This window comes from Barbatula barbatula, assembly GCF_947034865.1.
Source record: "Barbatula barbatula genome assembly, chromosome: 17".
NCBI classification, from domain to species: Eukaryota; Metazoa; Chordata; class Actinopteri; order Cypriniformes; family Nemacheilidae; genus Barbatula; species Barbatula barbatula.
The window spans coordinates 6929757-6948062 of record NC_136780.1 but is presented as its reverse complement, the minus strand read 5'-3'; the positions used below and the strand labels follow the sequence as shown (position 1 = coordinate 6948062).

The 18306-nt window shown below is 39.3% G+C and overlaps 1 protein-coding gene across 2 annotated transcripts in view; it reads right to left on the bottom strand.

The window, feature by feature from the left end:
- dip2ba (disco-interacting protein 2 homolog Ba) overlaps positions 1 to 18263 on the bottom strand; it is a 38836-nt gene extending 20573 nt beyond the window's left edge. For both annotated transcript variants that reach the window (XM_079479098.1, XM_079479099.1), the window contains exon 1: positions 17993 to 18263. In XM_079479098.1, the coding sequence (XP_079335224.1) occupies positions 17993 to 18077 (85 nt within the window). In that variant the 5' untranslated portion in view covers positions 18078 to 18263. The remainder of the gene's footprint in view (positions 1 to 17992) is intronic.
- Positions 18264 to 18306: the final 43 nt, after the last annotated feature.

Below are 18306 nucleotides of genomic sequence, written 5' to 3'. Positions count from 1 at the left end.
AATGGCCATTCTGCATTACTCATAAAAACAAGTGCAAGTGGAACTAGTGTCTTGGAGACACTGCTGCATATCTGACTATGGCCATAATTGGGACACATTTAGCTGCTGGTGCAAGTCACAAGGGTAAGTCCAATAAATCAGCTGTCATTATGACAAAGTGATGAGGCGGTGCGGATATTAAAAGGCTCCGCTAAGCATATGGAACGTGTGGAATTGCACACCGATACGAGAACGCCCACATACAAGATTTTGGTCCATATTTCATCCATATGCTGTGAGGTTTGGCAGTAGGCCTGTGTTGCTTCATCAATTTCGAATTAAGGAAGCCATCAGGGTTATTTTGTCGCGGGCCCACGTGAGAGCATTTCAAAAGCAAATAAAAGTCAGCGCATGTGTTTGCTTTCCCGGACACTCACTGACTCACTTTACTGTACCGCTAATCCTGCAATACATACAAATAGGCTTATAGTCAAACATATCGTCGGCCAAAGTATTGCTTATTTTCCCACATGCGGGTAGATGTGGTGAGCATTAGCACAACAAACTACTATGAGGAAGTGGGTTTGACAGGTGCAAGTCAGTATGTCTGGTGCTGACATCACATCCTCTTAGTGCTTAACCATCTTCACAACCGCAAGCGATCCTCCAGCCACCTAAAAGCCTAGTAAACGCATGCTGCTTCTCATTTAAAACCACTCTGCCAAAGAGTGTTGATTTCATGAAGTCTATAGCACTTAAGGTAAAATGGGTGCGGCTGTGCAGGAATCAATCAATCCTAATACTGTTGCTGAGTCTGTGATGCAGGTCAAGTGTATGATTTGAATGGCAGTAAAAAAGAAGGAACTATTGGATCACAGGAAGAGAATTCCAGGAAATCGTACCAGCAGCAGATATACAGTAGTGTTGAAACACTGAACACTGTAATTGGTGATTAAATGAGGCGAAACAACAAAAAATGTGATGGTAGCAGGTCATTTCCTGAGCTTCAGGCTTCTGGCCCAATGAAGCACTCGCAGTCAAAAACATAAGATACCGTCCCACTTGCAGAATCTAGAAACTCTGTCTTGCCGTGCTTTCACCCAGAAAAATAAATAGGACGTATTTATAATAGGACGTATCTCTCAAAATCAAGTAAGCTGCCGGACCAAGCATTTTTGGGCATGAGTAGCATGTTTGGATGCACATTAAGATAGCCACGTTTTATACAGTAAGGAAAGAGTTCATTGGGTTTTAAAGGTATAGTCAAGTAAATTCTCTTATTCTTATGTCGTCCAAATCTGTAATTTCTTACTTCTGCAGAACACACAGGCACAAAACAACATTGGGCCCAATTGACTTTCACTGTATGAACACAAATCCAGAGACATTTCTCAAAATATCTTCTTTGATGTTCCACAGAAAAAAGGTTCTTAACCAAATAAGAGTGAGTAAATGTTGAGTTTTTTAAAACACATCTAAAGGCTTTGACAAATACAGATGTGTGAGTTGAAAATTGTATTTTGGGAGACAAACATGTTGCAATGACAGTGGAAAGTAAACTTGTAGTAACAGAAAGACTGAATTAAGTGACAGGCAGCGATGGTTCAAGCATGTTTGTGGCATATCCTGCAGGCCTGTTGGTTTGGCTGAGCTACTCGACTGTCTGCTATTTGTAACATAAGAACAGAAAGCGTCTGACTTCCAAAAACAACACAACTGCTCCTTCAATGGACAGTGCTTGTTCTGAACACCTGACTTTTCCCCCTGCCATTCACAAGAAGAATTCAAAATTACTTTATTTTAAAACAAAATATCTTGCTCGGTTTTACGCTTGTTTATGATAAAGCTACTGTGTCTACCATTTCTCCTTTTACTACAGTTATTTAGTGGTAGAATAATTTCTCAAGTCTGTAGTAAAAATGGCCACAGATATCATTCTTCATTCTTGTGGACCTTCAAACTCTGAAGAGGTGAAAAAAGCAACAGCACGGGTGGAGGGGGTAATTGTCATTTTCAGTCTTTTGATCTGCACAAGTTTTTCAAGTGCACCACATGACATGACATCATAATTTTGAGGCATATGTGAAAAAGACAGGTTTTGGTCAAATTTGAGATTTTCATAAAATAAATACATTGCCCACGTCTCGCGTTCCAAATGCTCAAACTCGTAATTAAACATATAAATGATCTATGTTTGTCTAGGTTTTCTGAGAGGTGCACCTTCCCAAGTCTTTCCTAATAGAAAGGTTGCGTGTCAACTGTGCAGCGAATCGATCGGTCTCTAAATTAATGATATCATCTGTAAACTACAGCTTCTGCGACTGAAACTGGACGAATATGAATCTCACCCAAGTGCCTTACTCGCTTAGAAGGGCAGAGCTCTAGAACTGAATAATAAACATAATTTTCTCTTTATCTGAAACAAACTTTGTGTTCGTCCGTTTCAGCTATACTTTTCATGGCGCAAACATGATGTTTAAAAAGTGTGATTCCGGTTGGCCCAAGGACCAAAAAAGACAACGGTCAAGAACACTTCAGATGCTCGAGAGAAGACCCCAAGTAGATTGTTTGCTGTGATACAAACAATACGAGGAATAAATAATATTATTATCACTGGCTTTCTTACACATTGCTGCAAACATGCAGATGTGGGCACGGTCTCTCGCTCGCTCGCTCGCTCACTCATACACACCACTTCCCCATTGACTTCTATACATGGCCACAAAACCAATGCAAGTCAATGGGGACCAACGGTTTCCTGTAACCAACATTTTTGTAAATATCTTTTGTGTTATGCAGAAGAAAGAAAGTCTTGCTTGACCATAGAGCCTGTAAATAATGACAGAATTTTCATTTTGTAGGGGAACTATTTAATACATATACTTATAGGTATATGAAAAAAAGGAAAGGGATTTTGTAATTTAACAGTGTGTTGTGCACATTCAGCACAGTCCCGTCAAGTGTTCACTATTCAGCTGGATGGGTTTACATGATACTCAGTCAAACGGTTGAGATCTGTCGCAGCCAAAGGACCAAACAAATCAATAAATCACGCTGACCTTTGAGATCTGGTGGCTTGTAAAGCACACTGTTTAAAGAGCTGCGTCACCAGGTTGATACTCTCCATCACTGCGGAGCTCACAGATGGGGCTCCTTCTTGCAATATTTACACACAGTGGCTGTTCAATGGCCATTGAAGGCTCAATAAAACCTCACCCGCCGCAGCAACCCTGCAACCCAACAATCTAGCATTACCTCCTTATAAATGTTAGCTATTTAAACAATGTGTGAATTCAGCCACTAATCCTCTAAATCAACAAAGTTGGAGACTTTCAACAGCTTGCCGAAAATAGTAAAATGCCAGGAGTGAATGGTTCATGATTCACTCTCAGAAATAACCGTGTCTATAAGTAGAATCCCTCAGGTAAGAATGTGTAATAGCATGAGGAGCGTCCCATCGTAAATCAAAAACAGTCTTTAGTCTCGAATCGATAGACATTTAAACAGTATCAAGAAAGTGCTTGGAAGTTATCGATTTTCACTGAGATTTGAAATGACGAGCGATGGTGAACGATGACAGTGCTGCAAAGTTTAAATTTATGCAAATGTGAAGTGATGCCATGCAGTGTCTACACATGAGATGTGCTTGTCCGAATGAGATAAAGATCATCTACTAGCAACAAACAATAAAAGGGACCAATGTCAGTACAATGTGTTGTTGTTACCTATAATTGACATTGAATTTGAGTCAAACAGGAAAATGTCATGCCTCAAGTATGTCGGAAAAATACACCTGCGCAATAAATGTTTAATGCAATTTTATGCAATTTATTAAAATAATGTGTATGCTTTGTGTACTGTATTGACATCTGCCAGCTAAGCAGCTAAAGTACTCAAGAAGAAAAGACTGACCAACTAACAAACAGGTGTATCTACGCTTGTAACTAACAATGATGTTCATGCAGCATGTACAATTAATTGAAAGTATTCATTTTTGTAAGCGCGTTGAGCGTTCAGGCATAATACATCCATGCGTTTCCATGTTCCAGTCTATTACAGCGATGTCCCTGTGGGACTCCAGCCTCATTTAACCGGCTAAATCAGGACACTGCAACTAAGTAAGCTCCCAAAGCAGCTAATGAACCGGCCATTGAAGGGTGTGGCATTGGAAGACTTCAACAACATGTGTGCGTGTACTTGTTCGTGCATGCGCACCTATGGTGTTTTTAATGTAGATTAACAGGGACCCCGAGGGACGACTTCGTTTTCTAGGACCGTGAGAGAAACAGACAAGCCCGAACTGGAGCTAAACTGCCGAGGGTCAGTGTGAATTCCCTTGTCTTAAATTCTCGCGGATAAAAACATGAGCCTGTTCCCCAAACCGCAGATTCAATAGAGACCAGAAAAGATCCCGCTTTGAAACCTCTGCCAAACTTCCTCAGTTTCACGTTAGTTCTCTGTGACGCTCTCACGGCAGTCATAGTGCATTACATTCACAACAAAACAGAAAAAAGCAATTAAACAATGCCACATTTATATCCTCACCGTGTGTCATGGAGACATTGTGAGGTTCAACCAGGTTCGACTGGGGTCATCTAAAGGGTCAAGGTCAGATGCTTAGAATCATAGTAATGATCTCCGTGACCCAGTAAATCATCTTTCAGTGCCATGCGAAAAGTTTAACCACAAATCCAGAAAGTTTCTCTGCCCTGAAGCTAACGTCAAATGCATGTATGCATACATACACAAAAGAGGTGAGTCTCAGCACTGCAGGTGAGCCAAAAGATACAGAGACACACAGAGGGTGGAAATATTGAGCTAAATTTCAGGTTTTCCAATGGATTATGAGATTATGTTATGTTATCACATGTTAAATACTAACTTAAATATGGCCACAGCGTATTTTATTAAATGCACCTCATCCATGCAGGTTTGGTTTTAGGACACAGATTTTACATTGGACATGAAGTGGCAAGCTAAAGTATCAAATGTAACCTGTATTTAAAGTCTGAATTACATCTAATTTTATGTTCAAAACTCACAATTGAGTGTCACACCATGTCTCCCATGCCTTGACAACAAGAAAGGTCGTGCATGGACTTTGAATAATAGATCTGAATATTTATTTTATTTGTTTTCAAAATTACATCAAAATTACATCACAAGTAAATATTAAGATGTTCACTGACAACTATGTTTGAGCACTGGTTGTTTAAAAGTAAAAAAAAAGAAACATCGTGCCAGGCACCTATGTGTCGGTACATGTATGAAATCTAGATCTTCTAAAAATAAAAAAATAAGTAGTTAGTTTCATGTCGCAACTGCATGTCTGGGGGGCTTCATTTCTGATACAGTGTCTGGCATGAGACTACACTACACTGTGCAGCTGAGTCAGAGTGGTCAGATTTCATTACAATTACACAGAGGAAAAACCTTTGCGGTGGGCCGGCACTACAGTTGGGCAACACATTCGACACAGACCGGTTAAAATCAAGCAAAGCTGTGGATAATACTCCTATCACTCACATACAAAAACAAACACACCGCTGGCACATGTTACTCTTCCCTGAATAGGCAGATGCTGATTGGTCAAGATTTCGATCATTTGATGTGTCATAATAACTGAGAAATCCATCATTACGTTCTTACAAAATAAATGTCAAAAAACTATGCCAAGCATTTGCGTACTACAAAGAATGTGTTTCTGGCTTGGATTACTGAAGAACTGTGGCTGACTAATGACAGCAACACATTACTAAGGATTACACTACATACTTGAGTTCAATGTTTAACGCAAGGTTGGAAAACAGTCATGTTGAAATTTATTTTACACAAAAAGTAAAACTCTCCATAACCTCAACCTCGGAAACAACAAAAAGAAAATCTGTATCACACGCTCTTACGTCATGATCATGTACTGCCAAGTATAAATGCAGAACATTCATCAAAAAGTGCAAACAGACTCCCATATCACATTATAGTGGGAAGAGACTGGACTTTAGGGTTCAAACCAACAGTGTCCCAACAGAGTAAAGCATTGCTATCCTCAAACTCCCATCTGTTTGCTTGGAAAACTCTGACATCATTGAGGCCGCCCCTGTAAGAAAAAAGCTGATTAAACATGACCAAAAGGGGAAAGCCCTGCTTTCAGGATATGTTTACTTAGTCATACAGACTGTACATCCAAAGGTTGGCTGATCATTATATCAAAAGACCGGTACGGGACTGGTTCAGCTGTCAAGCTGTGACGCATCAGTCTCCATCCGGCATGTTGGAAACATGGGACAAGTCCCTGAGCTAGAAGGTGTGCCCACCGGGAGAGGAGGGGGAGGAAGAGTTTTGTTTGCGAAAGAGATTCTCATTCATTTCTTGCCTTTAACCTGTTTTCACTCTAGGAGCAATCCACATGAATGGATGATTCATTTCACACGTAAACCTGACTGTCAGATCGCTAAATGAGCCATGGGACAGGCTGCGATGAGCTAACAGGAAATGACAAAGCAAAGGTAAACAAGTGTGATTGGCCCATCTTTTAATATGAATGGGTTCAAATTGAATGCTGAGTTTGTAGGAAATGCTTGATCACATGAGAACCTCTGACATTTAACAGCTATATGACACAGTCAAATGTCAAAATATCTCCAGCGCTGACAGAATGAAGGGCTCTAGCCACGCCACTAAATATGTACGGCTTTTGTTCCTCTGTCGTCTTGGTAAATAAAAAAAAAAACTTGTGACTTCCAGACACATCAACACCTTTATTTCACAATATTGCGTAGGTGCGAGATTGGGGATCCCCGCACTTTGAGGATCATTATCCAATTGCGTATGTGGCTTTGATGATTTAATCTTAAAAAGAGGTGCAGCAAGTTTTGATTTTGATATCAAACTTCTTTAAAATAATCACACAACTCACACAAGGACCATGTATTAAGAATAGCATACAGGTTCAATTGTTCTCTTGAGAATTAACAACATCTTCCGAGTCCCTCTGTGGCTCATGAGGTCACACTTGGTTTTAAAATTAGACCATGTGTAGCACTTACAATCCTTCACAGCGGCGACACCCTCCATCAACAATCGAGCCCTCATAATCTCATTCAGCAGTCACGAACCAAACACAATGACACACAGAGCGAGGAAATTATGAAGATATGGGATAAATGATTAGGAGTTTAACATTTGTTAAAACATAAGAGAAGTTTTGTTATCTGCAGACGGTTCCTCAAATCTGTTCTTCATAGCTCGTGGGCAAGATTCATCTTAAAAACAGTTTGAACCCAGAGAAGACAAGACAAAGGGGAACTGAAGTGTATGACTCAATCTTGACTGGGTCATTTAACAGAACAAAAAAAACTAGTTACTAACTGGTTAACTGGAAAATGATGCTTGATAACTAGAGACAGGTCTATGTCACAACCTACCAACAAGCCCTCTCAATGAAAATTACAAGTAATCGTTTTTTAGTCAATATTCTGTCAAATAAATATTGCATTGTGCTATGAAACTGCATTAAAAACATCCACACCAGGGTTTTTCCTGGCTCAAAATGATGCAGAGGAGGTGCCATCCTCATCTTGTACACACACACACACACAGTACCTTAAGTGGCTTGACCAAAGTGACTTTGACATATTTAAAAGGCTCCATAAAATTTGATGAAAATTACAAATCATTAAGTTCTATAAAACATTACTTTTATTCAACCAAGTCCAATAGTTTAAATTAATCTGTTCAAATGAGTCATTCGTGTGTGAGTCCTTCTGAACGCAATGTGTGTTCATACTGGCGAACTCGCTGTGTACAGTATGTACTCTGATTCAACAATCCAACTGCACAGCTAAAGACATTACAATGTATGATGGATGTCATGTTAATTTAAGAAATTTTAAGAGATTAAACGTACTTTGATGCAGAACAAACTGTTTTGCGACTCTTTTTAGCATGCTAATAGTGAAACAGTGCTTTTATAAAAAAAGTTGTACTTAAATATTTTCCTGAAACACAGTTTTACTTATAAGTAACGTAAAATGATTCATTTTTATTAACTTGAAGTTTGACTAAAACTCAAAATTGATTTGCTCCTTGTTCAATTTACTTAATTTAAAGACGTTAATTCAACACAATTTTCTAACTCCCAGCATGCTTTGCATCAGACTGCCTTAGGACAATACATTTAAAAATATGATTATTTTATGTGCTTTTAAGTCAAGTTAAAGACTAGTTTGCGTGTAATGTTCACTTATCCTGGATATTTAGAGTTCGACATATTTCTTTTAAAGTTTTTTGGTAACCATTGTTCAGAAGAGTGGTGGTGCAATTCTGTGAAAATGAAAACCATGAAAACATTTAGTTTTTACTATGGTAACAGCAAAGATATTAACATTTGGTGGTTCAAATACCCATGTGAGACCTGTATTAAAATTTGTGATTTTAGTGCATGATTTGCATAGTCAGGTAAGTGCCCTTTTCAGGATAAAATAAAGTAACTATTTTATGTTCTATAAAGAGGCAGCCCTTCTACATTATTTGGGTGTTATTGCTAAATCAGGATTGTGCATTTTATTTAATACAAATCCTACAAAGTCTGTCGTCTACCAAAAACCGCATCCTTTTTGTTACATCCATAACGCATGTTCATTTCCTTTTCTTAAAATAGAAAATTTGACCATAGACTGACATTTTTTATGTTTAGACTATTAACAAGGGTTTAGTAAAATATAAACAGATGGTTCAATATATTCGTAACAAATTCATTCTCTGAGCATTTGTATGTCACGTTCTTAACGCAAGATGTCACGTACATAACGCTCGAATTGCCCTGGTGCGTGTGCTTAGGCTGTGGGAGGCCACGTGTAACCTGTATCATGGATTATGTCACAGGTGAGTAATGACTGTGCTAAAGCAAGTTCTGAGATCAGTCTCTTCTTACTCATTATGGGCTGCATAAGTCAAGGTGCTTAAATGTTAATATTAGGACATTTGAAAGTTCTGCTTAGTTAAACCAAGAACCTCTAAAAAGTAAAATAATTGGAAGCAACGTGTATTTTGAGTATTGCCAACTCATCCAGGTATACAGTGCAGAACATGTTAAGAACACACAGGGAACCTTATCAGAATGTCTGGGAAACACCACACAACATTCTAGTATGCTAAAAGCTATTTATGTACTTATTTCCTAATACGGTAAAAATATATATGAAGAGTTTGGTCCCAAAATTTGAGAGCTTTTTTAATAAATTTTCAGAAATCCAGTTTTTGTATTGTGCATTCCAATTGATATCAATCAAACTGCAGTTGGTTTCTTTTGATTTGAGCCATAATAACTCAAAACATACAGCTAACTAACACAATAAAACCATGCTAACAAAATAAAAAACAACGATTTTTAGTTCTGTGTGTGTGTGTGTGTCTGTGTGTGTGTGTGTGTGTGTGTCTGTGTCTGTGTGTTTCTGTGTGTGTGTGTGTGTGTGTGTGTGTGTGTGTGTGTGTGTGTGTGTGTGTCTGTGTGTGTGTCTGTGTGTGTGTGTGTGTGTGTGTGTGTGTGTGTGTGTGTCTGTGTGTGTGTCTGTGTGTGTGTCTGTGTGTCTGTGTCTGTGTGTCTGTGTCTGTGTGTCTGTGTGTCTGTGTCTGTGTGTGTGTGTGTCTGTGTGTGTGTGTGTCTGTGTGTGTGTGTCTGTGTGTGTGTGTCTGTGTGTGTGTGTGTGTGTGTGTGTGTGTAACTATGCTGTATTTTTTACATATTAGCCAACAAACTCACAAAAACCTGAAAGGTACCAGGATAATGAAAACATTACCACATATCTAGAACCTCCTCTACATCTCTATCACTACAGTAAAATACATCAGCCATCTACAGTAAAACAAACAGTTTAAAATACCTGACCAAAAAACCTAATGTCAGTGATTGTGATGTGGGACGTCTGAAGGGAGCTGTCAGCACTTGTCACCCCACACTCACTACCTTTAGGCCTTTAGGACAACAGTGGAGTTGAGCAATAGTAGCCAAACAGCCACCGAAGCTCATGTTAGGCATCAGGAGCCAAAATCACACTTAAACTCAAAAGACCCTTATGCTTCTTCAATGAAAGCGCAGCTGATTCTTCAAAAAGGTACGACCACTTTTTGCTCAAAAAACGTAAAGCAAGTTTGGATCGGCACGAGAGTGAATCGCAACAATTTTTATTGTGCTTTAACAGGATAAAATGTGTTTCTTACATTTTTGTAATCTTACGGTACTTTTACTAAGAGACGAGTGCAAAACACAATCCCACCAGACATGTGTGCAAATCAAGCAAACACAAAAGGACAAATGCAGGGGAAACTGGTTCTCACCATCTAAATGTGTTAGAAACGGTCTTCCCTGGAGGTAAACGTAGACTGAAGGGATACAAAAACAGGAGTGTCTCGGGTCGGGTGCTTTGAATAAAAGCTGTAAACAAGGATGAGGTTTGGAAACAGCGTCAAAGCTGATGCCAGAATCAAACTTCCACAGAAATTTAAATGAAAACCTAAAGAATGCTGTGGGATGTTAAAATGAGCTGAGAGCACTACACCCTTTATGACAACTAAATGCTTATTACTTCATGTTTGGAAACTAACATGCAAAGGGCCACGTTAACAGTTCCTGTGTCCAGAAACATGATGATCTGAATTCGGTTTTGACATCACAACCATTCTGATTCTGAATTACCTTTTATTTTATACAGTAAATTTCAATAAATATTCTGGTTGAGAGATATTTGAGTTTAGAGTATTACGTGTCTAGAAACTAATTTAAACTGTTTATTTTTCAGAACTGTTTACAGAAAATTATACACAAGGATGGGAACAGAATCAAAAACCGTCACGAGCGGGATTCAAACACACATCGCCTGCATGAACGCCATAGCTCAACTTGTCAGAGCATGTGTGCTAACTGTTAGGTCCCAGCTTTGACTAATCTCATCTCAAATGAACAAGGAAAATCTTGTTTTCCCAGATATGATAATGCACCATTAGGACACCACATCCTGTTCATATATGGCACATTGTGTTGGAAGTTATTTATGTTCCCTTGGCAGCACACAGCTCCTTATACCACAACACTAACTTTCACTCATGGAGAAGTGTGACGGATCGCTCCCCTGTACACAGGCCAATAACAGCAGGTACAAGCAAAGCATCACGGTATTTCGTGAAGGCATGTTAATAATTCAAGCTCGCCACCCTTTAAGAACACAGCTATGCAACATTAACTATTCACAACAGGGTAGCTTGGACCGGTCCCTTATACAACCCACGCTGAGGGAGCAGACCCAGTGGGCCCAGTACCAAAAGAAGAGGCCCTGAGCTTTTGTTTGAGGGAAAGGGAATCTGTGTCGGGACATCTGATCATGTCCCATCTGTCCAAGCTCAGTGCCCAGTATAAATACGATGCGCCTTCTTTTAAAGCACTTTGTGTTCGAATCCCATGAGGTATTTTCTGCAGATGGATTAAAGTTTTGACAAGCTGGCAAACCTCGATTTCACCGTGACATGTTCAACGGTCTCAAAAAGCGCAGTACAGTTAAGCCACACTGTGAATTTCATTGCATTAGATAAGATATCAAACCATCTAGGGCTGCCCCCTTACAGTCGACTATAGGTTATTCCACAATAAGACACTCATTCGAACAAATTTGAATTAGTCGATTGTCTGCTTATAATTTCAAAAGTGTATCTGGAGCACCTTAATCGCTTTACATAGCTGTTCTCTCTACCACAGTTAACTTGGATAAAGGCATGCTATTATAAGCATGTTTAAATGTTTATTTGTCCATTTGGCCTCATTGTGGGGAAGGCTGAGCTCTGTATCCTCTGTGAAGCCGGTGAGCCCATCTTCATGAAGAAGCACACTGATGGAGGATATGTGGAAATCGAAGGGAAAAGTGAGGCGAGTTAAAATATGGTATACATTGTTAAAGTGTTTACTTACTGCTTTATATTTTATTTATTTGTTTATATAAAGGTATTGAATATATTTATTTATTCCTATTTTATGAGTTCTCTTTCATTTTAAGACCGTCGGCTGCACTAATATGTTTTCTTTTAAGTGATTCAGTTTGCTGTATTTTTATTAATTTGTTTATTTACAATTTATTTGATATTCTACTTTTAAAATAAGGCTACAGTTTAGTTTTTAAAGAAAATTGAACATTCCATTGCCATATTAAATAAAAAATGCAATATAGTACAAATATATAAATAAGCAACATGGATAAAAATAGAAAGAATTATTTCAAAGGTAAACAACTATATTCAGCTTAAGCATGACGCAGTCAGTTTAAATAAATTAGTTTCAGTTTCTTTTTTTACTATTAAATAGTAATATAGTAATATATATATATATATATATACACACACACACTCACCTAAAGGATTATTAGGAACACCTGTTCAATTTCTCATTAATGCAATTATCTAATCAACCAATCACATGGCAGTTGCTTCAATGCATTTAGGGGTGTGGTCCTGGTCAAGACAATCTCCTGAACTCCAAACTGAATGTCAGAATGGTTCAAGCTGATAGAAGAGCAACTTTGACTGAAATATCCACTCGTTACAACCGAGGTATCCAGCAAAGCATTTGTGAAGCCACAACACGCACAACCTTGAGGCGGATGGGCTACAACAACAGAAGACCCCACTTATCTCCATTACAAATAGGAAAAAGAGGCTACAATTTGCACGAGCTCACCAAAATTGGACAGTTGAAGACTGGAAAAATGTTGCCTCGTCTGATGAGTCTCGATTTCTGTTGAGACATTCAGATGGTAGAGTCAGAATTTGGAGTAAACAGAATGTGAACATGGATCCATCATGCCTTGTTACCAATGTGCAGGCTGCTGGTGGTGGTGTAATGGTATGGGCGATGTTTTCTTGCCACACTTTAGGCCCCTTAGTGCCAATTGGGCATCGTTTAAATGCCACGGCCTACCTGAGCATTGTTTCTGCAAGTTAAACTGTGCAGGTCATTCACTCAGACACGCAGAACAGCCAAGATGGCATGTTTAAATAACAGGATTCGGCGTCCACAAGTCTAGTTTTAGGGACTCAATGCAGCCGGAAAACAAGTTTCACTCGCAGAACTAAGTAGCAGTTCACCATGTCAATTTATTTTTCAGCATGAGAAATATGTGTAAGCGTGTGTACAGATTAGAATAAGTGTGTCTCACGGTGAATGCGTAAGACTTGAGAGCCTTGTAACATGTAAAGAGTTAAGCAGGCTGTTTATGGTCCGTGGGGAAACACAGTGCTCCGTGTGTACTGTAGTTAAATGGATTAAACGAAGCTTCGAGGCAACAAAATTGCCTCAATAATTTTTTTGTATCCGAATTACTCGAGGAATCTTTTCAGCCCTAGCCGAGTCATACCGTATCTCATTTTCATGATAAAAATGTCTATGCAAACTCTTACAACTGTAATATAAATATCACTGGTTTAAATTAAATTAATCAAAGGCAGAACAACACTGACATCAACATGTCTTTTATTTTTATTTTTGTAAAAACGAGAAAATAAGAAAAAAAATTCACATTCCAGTAATAAGAATTACTGCTGATTTTTGTTAAACATTAAGAGTCCTAAACCTGGATTCATGTTAATTATGCACACCCTCTCCTCTGACGTTTTTAAACTTTCTTGACAGATTTTCATGAGATTCACCCTTCAATGGATACATTCATTTCCATTCGATTGCGTTGAGAAAAGGAAATAACTTTAAGAAAAAACGGTTCGTGGTTTCTCTTAATGGTCAAAAGATTCAGAGCCTGAGAAAGAGAGGGAGTGACGGCACAGAAATGACTCTAGCAATAACATGCCCCTTTCATCAGTAAACACAGCCATACACCAGATACAGCAGACTTCAATCCTCTTTATATCAACAATCAAAACTAACAGATTACACACATTAGCTCTGCATCACATGCTGGACTAGAGAGAAACCAACTGACCCTGAAATGTCTAAAGTAATTTAAGTAAACTGGCATGGCACTCAAGACGCTGGTAGTGCAGGAGGCTTTTTTAGTTTTGGAGTGAAGAACAATACACAATTTAAGAGAGATTACAGAGCTAAAGTTCTTCAGACCGACATCCACCAAGAGCTTGAGTTACATTTTATTGTCTAGCCTTCCGATGTTAAGCTGGTCAAACAAAGAGCGGCACACATTCAAAAGCAGATTCAAGCAGCCCTCGACTTCCTGAAACACCTTAACATGACTCACACATGACAGCACTGGTTTGACTGCGAGGAGTACAAGCATTAGCACACACAGAAGGACTGCAATTATACGATTACAAAAGAGTAATACGATGTAATTTTAGATTAAAGTCGTTTTGACTATCATAATTATCACGTTATTCCTGAAAAGCAATAGATCAGGAGACATCCATTCTGTGAGGAACCCATGCGGTGATGCTTCCACACACATACACAAGTCGTGTGCGTGTCTCCTCTCGCAAAAAGCTGCTCATTTGGGGATACGAAGGTCAAATGCCTGTTCAGATCCAAACCACCTCACCATAAGCCGGATCTACTAAATGGTGTTTATTGTTAGTAGAATTAGGTCATTATTTAGGAAATAATTCGTCCAGTTCTTTTCTTTTGAAATTAGCCCTGGCGGTGTGTCGTGGGCTGAAAAACTATATTTCAAACTATTGTGATATGCATCTTTGATACTGCCAAAGGACCAACTGTCAGAGCAAGTGTGTGAGAAAGTGAACTGTCTTGTTGCATTATATCAGCACACTCGCAATTTTTTCTATTCAACCAAATTCCAAAAGAAAACCCTTACAATAAACAACTAAGTGCCATTCACATGAAAGAGAAAAAGTTTAAGACTGCAATACATCATTTGAACCAGATTTCCCTATAATGGTAAGGGCCTTTGCAGATTTCCAACCGTACAAATGACACATTTGTAGCCTCCATGTTTATCTCAAGGTTGACGCGTGCCCTTGTGGAAAGCACACATAGGTCAAAAGGTAAAAGACAGACACAAAACATCATAGCGGCCAAAGCACTTTCTATACAACATCATGGAGATTCAGTACCAGAGAGAAGACACAGCAGAAACAGAGCACACACGTAAGGGTGTGTCACATCGGTGGGGAGGTGACAGTCTGGAGAGGCGACGGCCTATATCGACAGCTGCTCCAATGGGAAGAGGGGGGGGTGAGGGAGCCTGCCGCCACCCTCCAATTGACCAAACACTCCAGATCACTCACCTGCCCATGGGGCACTAAAACCCTTCCGCTAAACATACAGTTGCAAGATCTTTCATGTCATTTTCACACACTCCAAAAAGTCACAGGCCTCCGAATTAGAGCACATGCAAACCTTGGTGCTTTAGGGGAACAAAATGGAACGTTTGGGGGAAAAAACTATTATTTTCTTGCCCTGATGCAATTCCAGCAAAACTTGAGAATCATTATGCAGCTTTCAACTACAGCAAATCTGTCAAATCCCATTTAAAAAACACTATAACTGTACTGTACCATGACAAAGCTGTGTAAAGATCATATTTTTAATCCTTTGATGTTCCAAAAAGATACAGGTTTGGAATGACATGCAAATAATGAAATTGGGTGAAATATTCCCTAACACTGTGTGTCTACACCATGACAAGAGAGCCGCATCCAGTGTGGACAAAATGTAAAATTAGAATAGAAATGCATTAGAACCCAATGTTTTTTTGTCGTGTCGCGCCCGGTGTAGACACAGTGTTACGTTCTGTTATCCTTGTCAATCTCTGGAGTGACTTGCTGCACCACAAAACTGTAGCACAACAGTCCTCAGTTGACATACCTGATAATTTATGGCATATTATCATACAGTCATAAATGTTGTGTTATTCAATATACGGTTTCGGCTGGCCTGGAGTGGAAAACAGCCATGAACAATCTGTTTGAGAGTGTGGCCCACACACTAAACACTTCCAGTTGCGAAACACTATTACTAAGCTGAAAACCAACTCGTGTCTCCCACATAACGCTGAATGAACGAGTAAAGACACAGCCTTCCACAGATGTGACACATGGGTCAGGAGATGCTTGAAGATGAACAATTCCTGATGATGTCATGTTACACTGACTAGTGACTACAACTTCGACATCTAGTGAATAGTCTGAAATGACTAATTGGTCAAACCAAAATCAGATCTTGAGAACTTAACGACAACTATAATGTCACTTTAATGACAAATAAGAAGGCAAGGGAAGTTTTTAAAGAAGAGGTGTGTTTGACAGATGTCTGTGTACGTTATGGGACCTACACTCTCAAAGTGATTGTTCATTTTTGGGTGAACTTTCTTTAGTAATCATTTACTCACCTTCCAGTTGTTCCAAATCTGTGTAAATTTGGTTCTGATGAACACAGAGAAAGATATTTGGACAAATGCTTATTATAACCAAACAGATGTTGCCCCACTACCATAGTAGGAAAAATACAATGGTATCAAAAGTGCCCCAGAACGGTTTGCTGTCCTACATTCCACCATTTGTCTTCAAAAGAAGTCAATGGGGGGGGGCGAGATCTGTTTGGTTATAAACAATCTTCCAAATATATTTATCAGTGTTCATCAGAACAAAGAAATGTATACAGATTTGGAACAACCCGAAGGTGAGTAAATGATGACAGAAGTCATGCACACCTCTTCTTTACACACGCTTACACATATGCATACCAAAACTACCCTTGCTTTCTTATTTGTCATTAAAGTGACATTATAGTTGTCATTAAGTTCTCAAGATCTGATTTTGGTTTGACCAATAAGTCACTTCAGACTATTCACAAGATGCGAAAGTTCATTTTTGGTGAACTATCCCTTAAAACCTTTGGCACTTTCTTTCTTCCGCTAAACAAAAAAGAAGATATTTTGAAGAAAGTTGGTAACCGAACACCACTGCCCCGCTCACTTTTATGCATGGACACAACCGATGCAAGTGAATGGGTGCCAGTTGACAACGTACTTCATCATCTTTTGTGTTCAGCGGAAAAAACAAAGTCGTACAAGTTTGAAATGAAAACTGGTTGAGTAAATGATAGTTTACCCCAAAATGAAAATTCCATCATCACTTTTACAGAACAATTCCTTATAAAAGTTGTACAGTATTATAGTAAATGTACAGTAACCAAGATTTTTGGTGGATAAACTCCTTCTTGCCAGACAACACTACATTTGTGGTTACTATGTATTTTACTTTGGTTAAACTGTGGTTGCCGTAGTAAAACCACGGTCAACATGTGTAGTTGTTTTTCGCATTAAAGATTGACGAGCTCAACGAAAATACCAAACCATGAGGCGCTTTGACAAAACTCTCCAGTACAAAACAATGATGACAAGAATCCTCGCACACAAAACAGCATGCGAGTTCCCTCAATCCACCTCATTGACAGTCTGTATAATGGTATTGTTTATAGCAGAACTGTCAAGGGATCTTCTTCTTTAGTGTCTAAGAGCTCAATACCACTCGCTGAACAGTAGTCTCAGTCTCCCTAGGTATTCTCAAGCGTTTGTTGCCAAGCAGCATTCATTTTACAGTTTATTTCTTACGTCTTTCAAAACATCCCTGAGAAGCAAAAACAACAATTTCCATAATATCAAAGGACACAGTGGTTGTGTTCAAATCCAGGCGAGTCGCCAACCTAGACAGTACGTCTGGGTATAACAGGCGCGCGTAAAACAAAATCAAACAGCGTTTAAAAACACGGGAACGCAATTTCTAGGGATCTGAGGCGCGTTCACAATGTTCGATTTGAACGCACCCATGTCCAGACATGCTGTCTAGGTAGGCTGCTCAGTGGGTTTCGAGACACTCTCTGTGAAATGAAATTCACAGAGCTTTTAAACACCAACACAAAAGAGAAAACACCCGTCTGCGTCACCTCGCACGGGTAACGTTACGTTACAACGCAACCGCGCCGTAAGATTTCATAAAAAGGCGTAATGAGAACAATGTGAAGCTAAGGTGATAACTCCATCTCTTTTCTTACCTTCAGACAGCTCCAGTTCCAACTCCGCCAACTGCTCCCTAACCTCTTTCGGCAGGGCTGCGAAATCCACTCCGCGGTCTGCCATCGCCGCGAGAACACGCTGAAGTTGTCTTAAGTGGGATGAAAAGCGTTTCTAAAAGCAATATCCTCTCGTCAAGACAGAAGACATAAATTAAAAGGTGAGTAACGATCCATACGGACAACTACTCCTTCCGCCATGCTGCGAAAACTCACCAACGGCACCGAGCGATCACGTGATCGCGTTTACCTCCTGTGTGTGATCAATGACACCCATGAACACACCTCGGCACGAG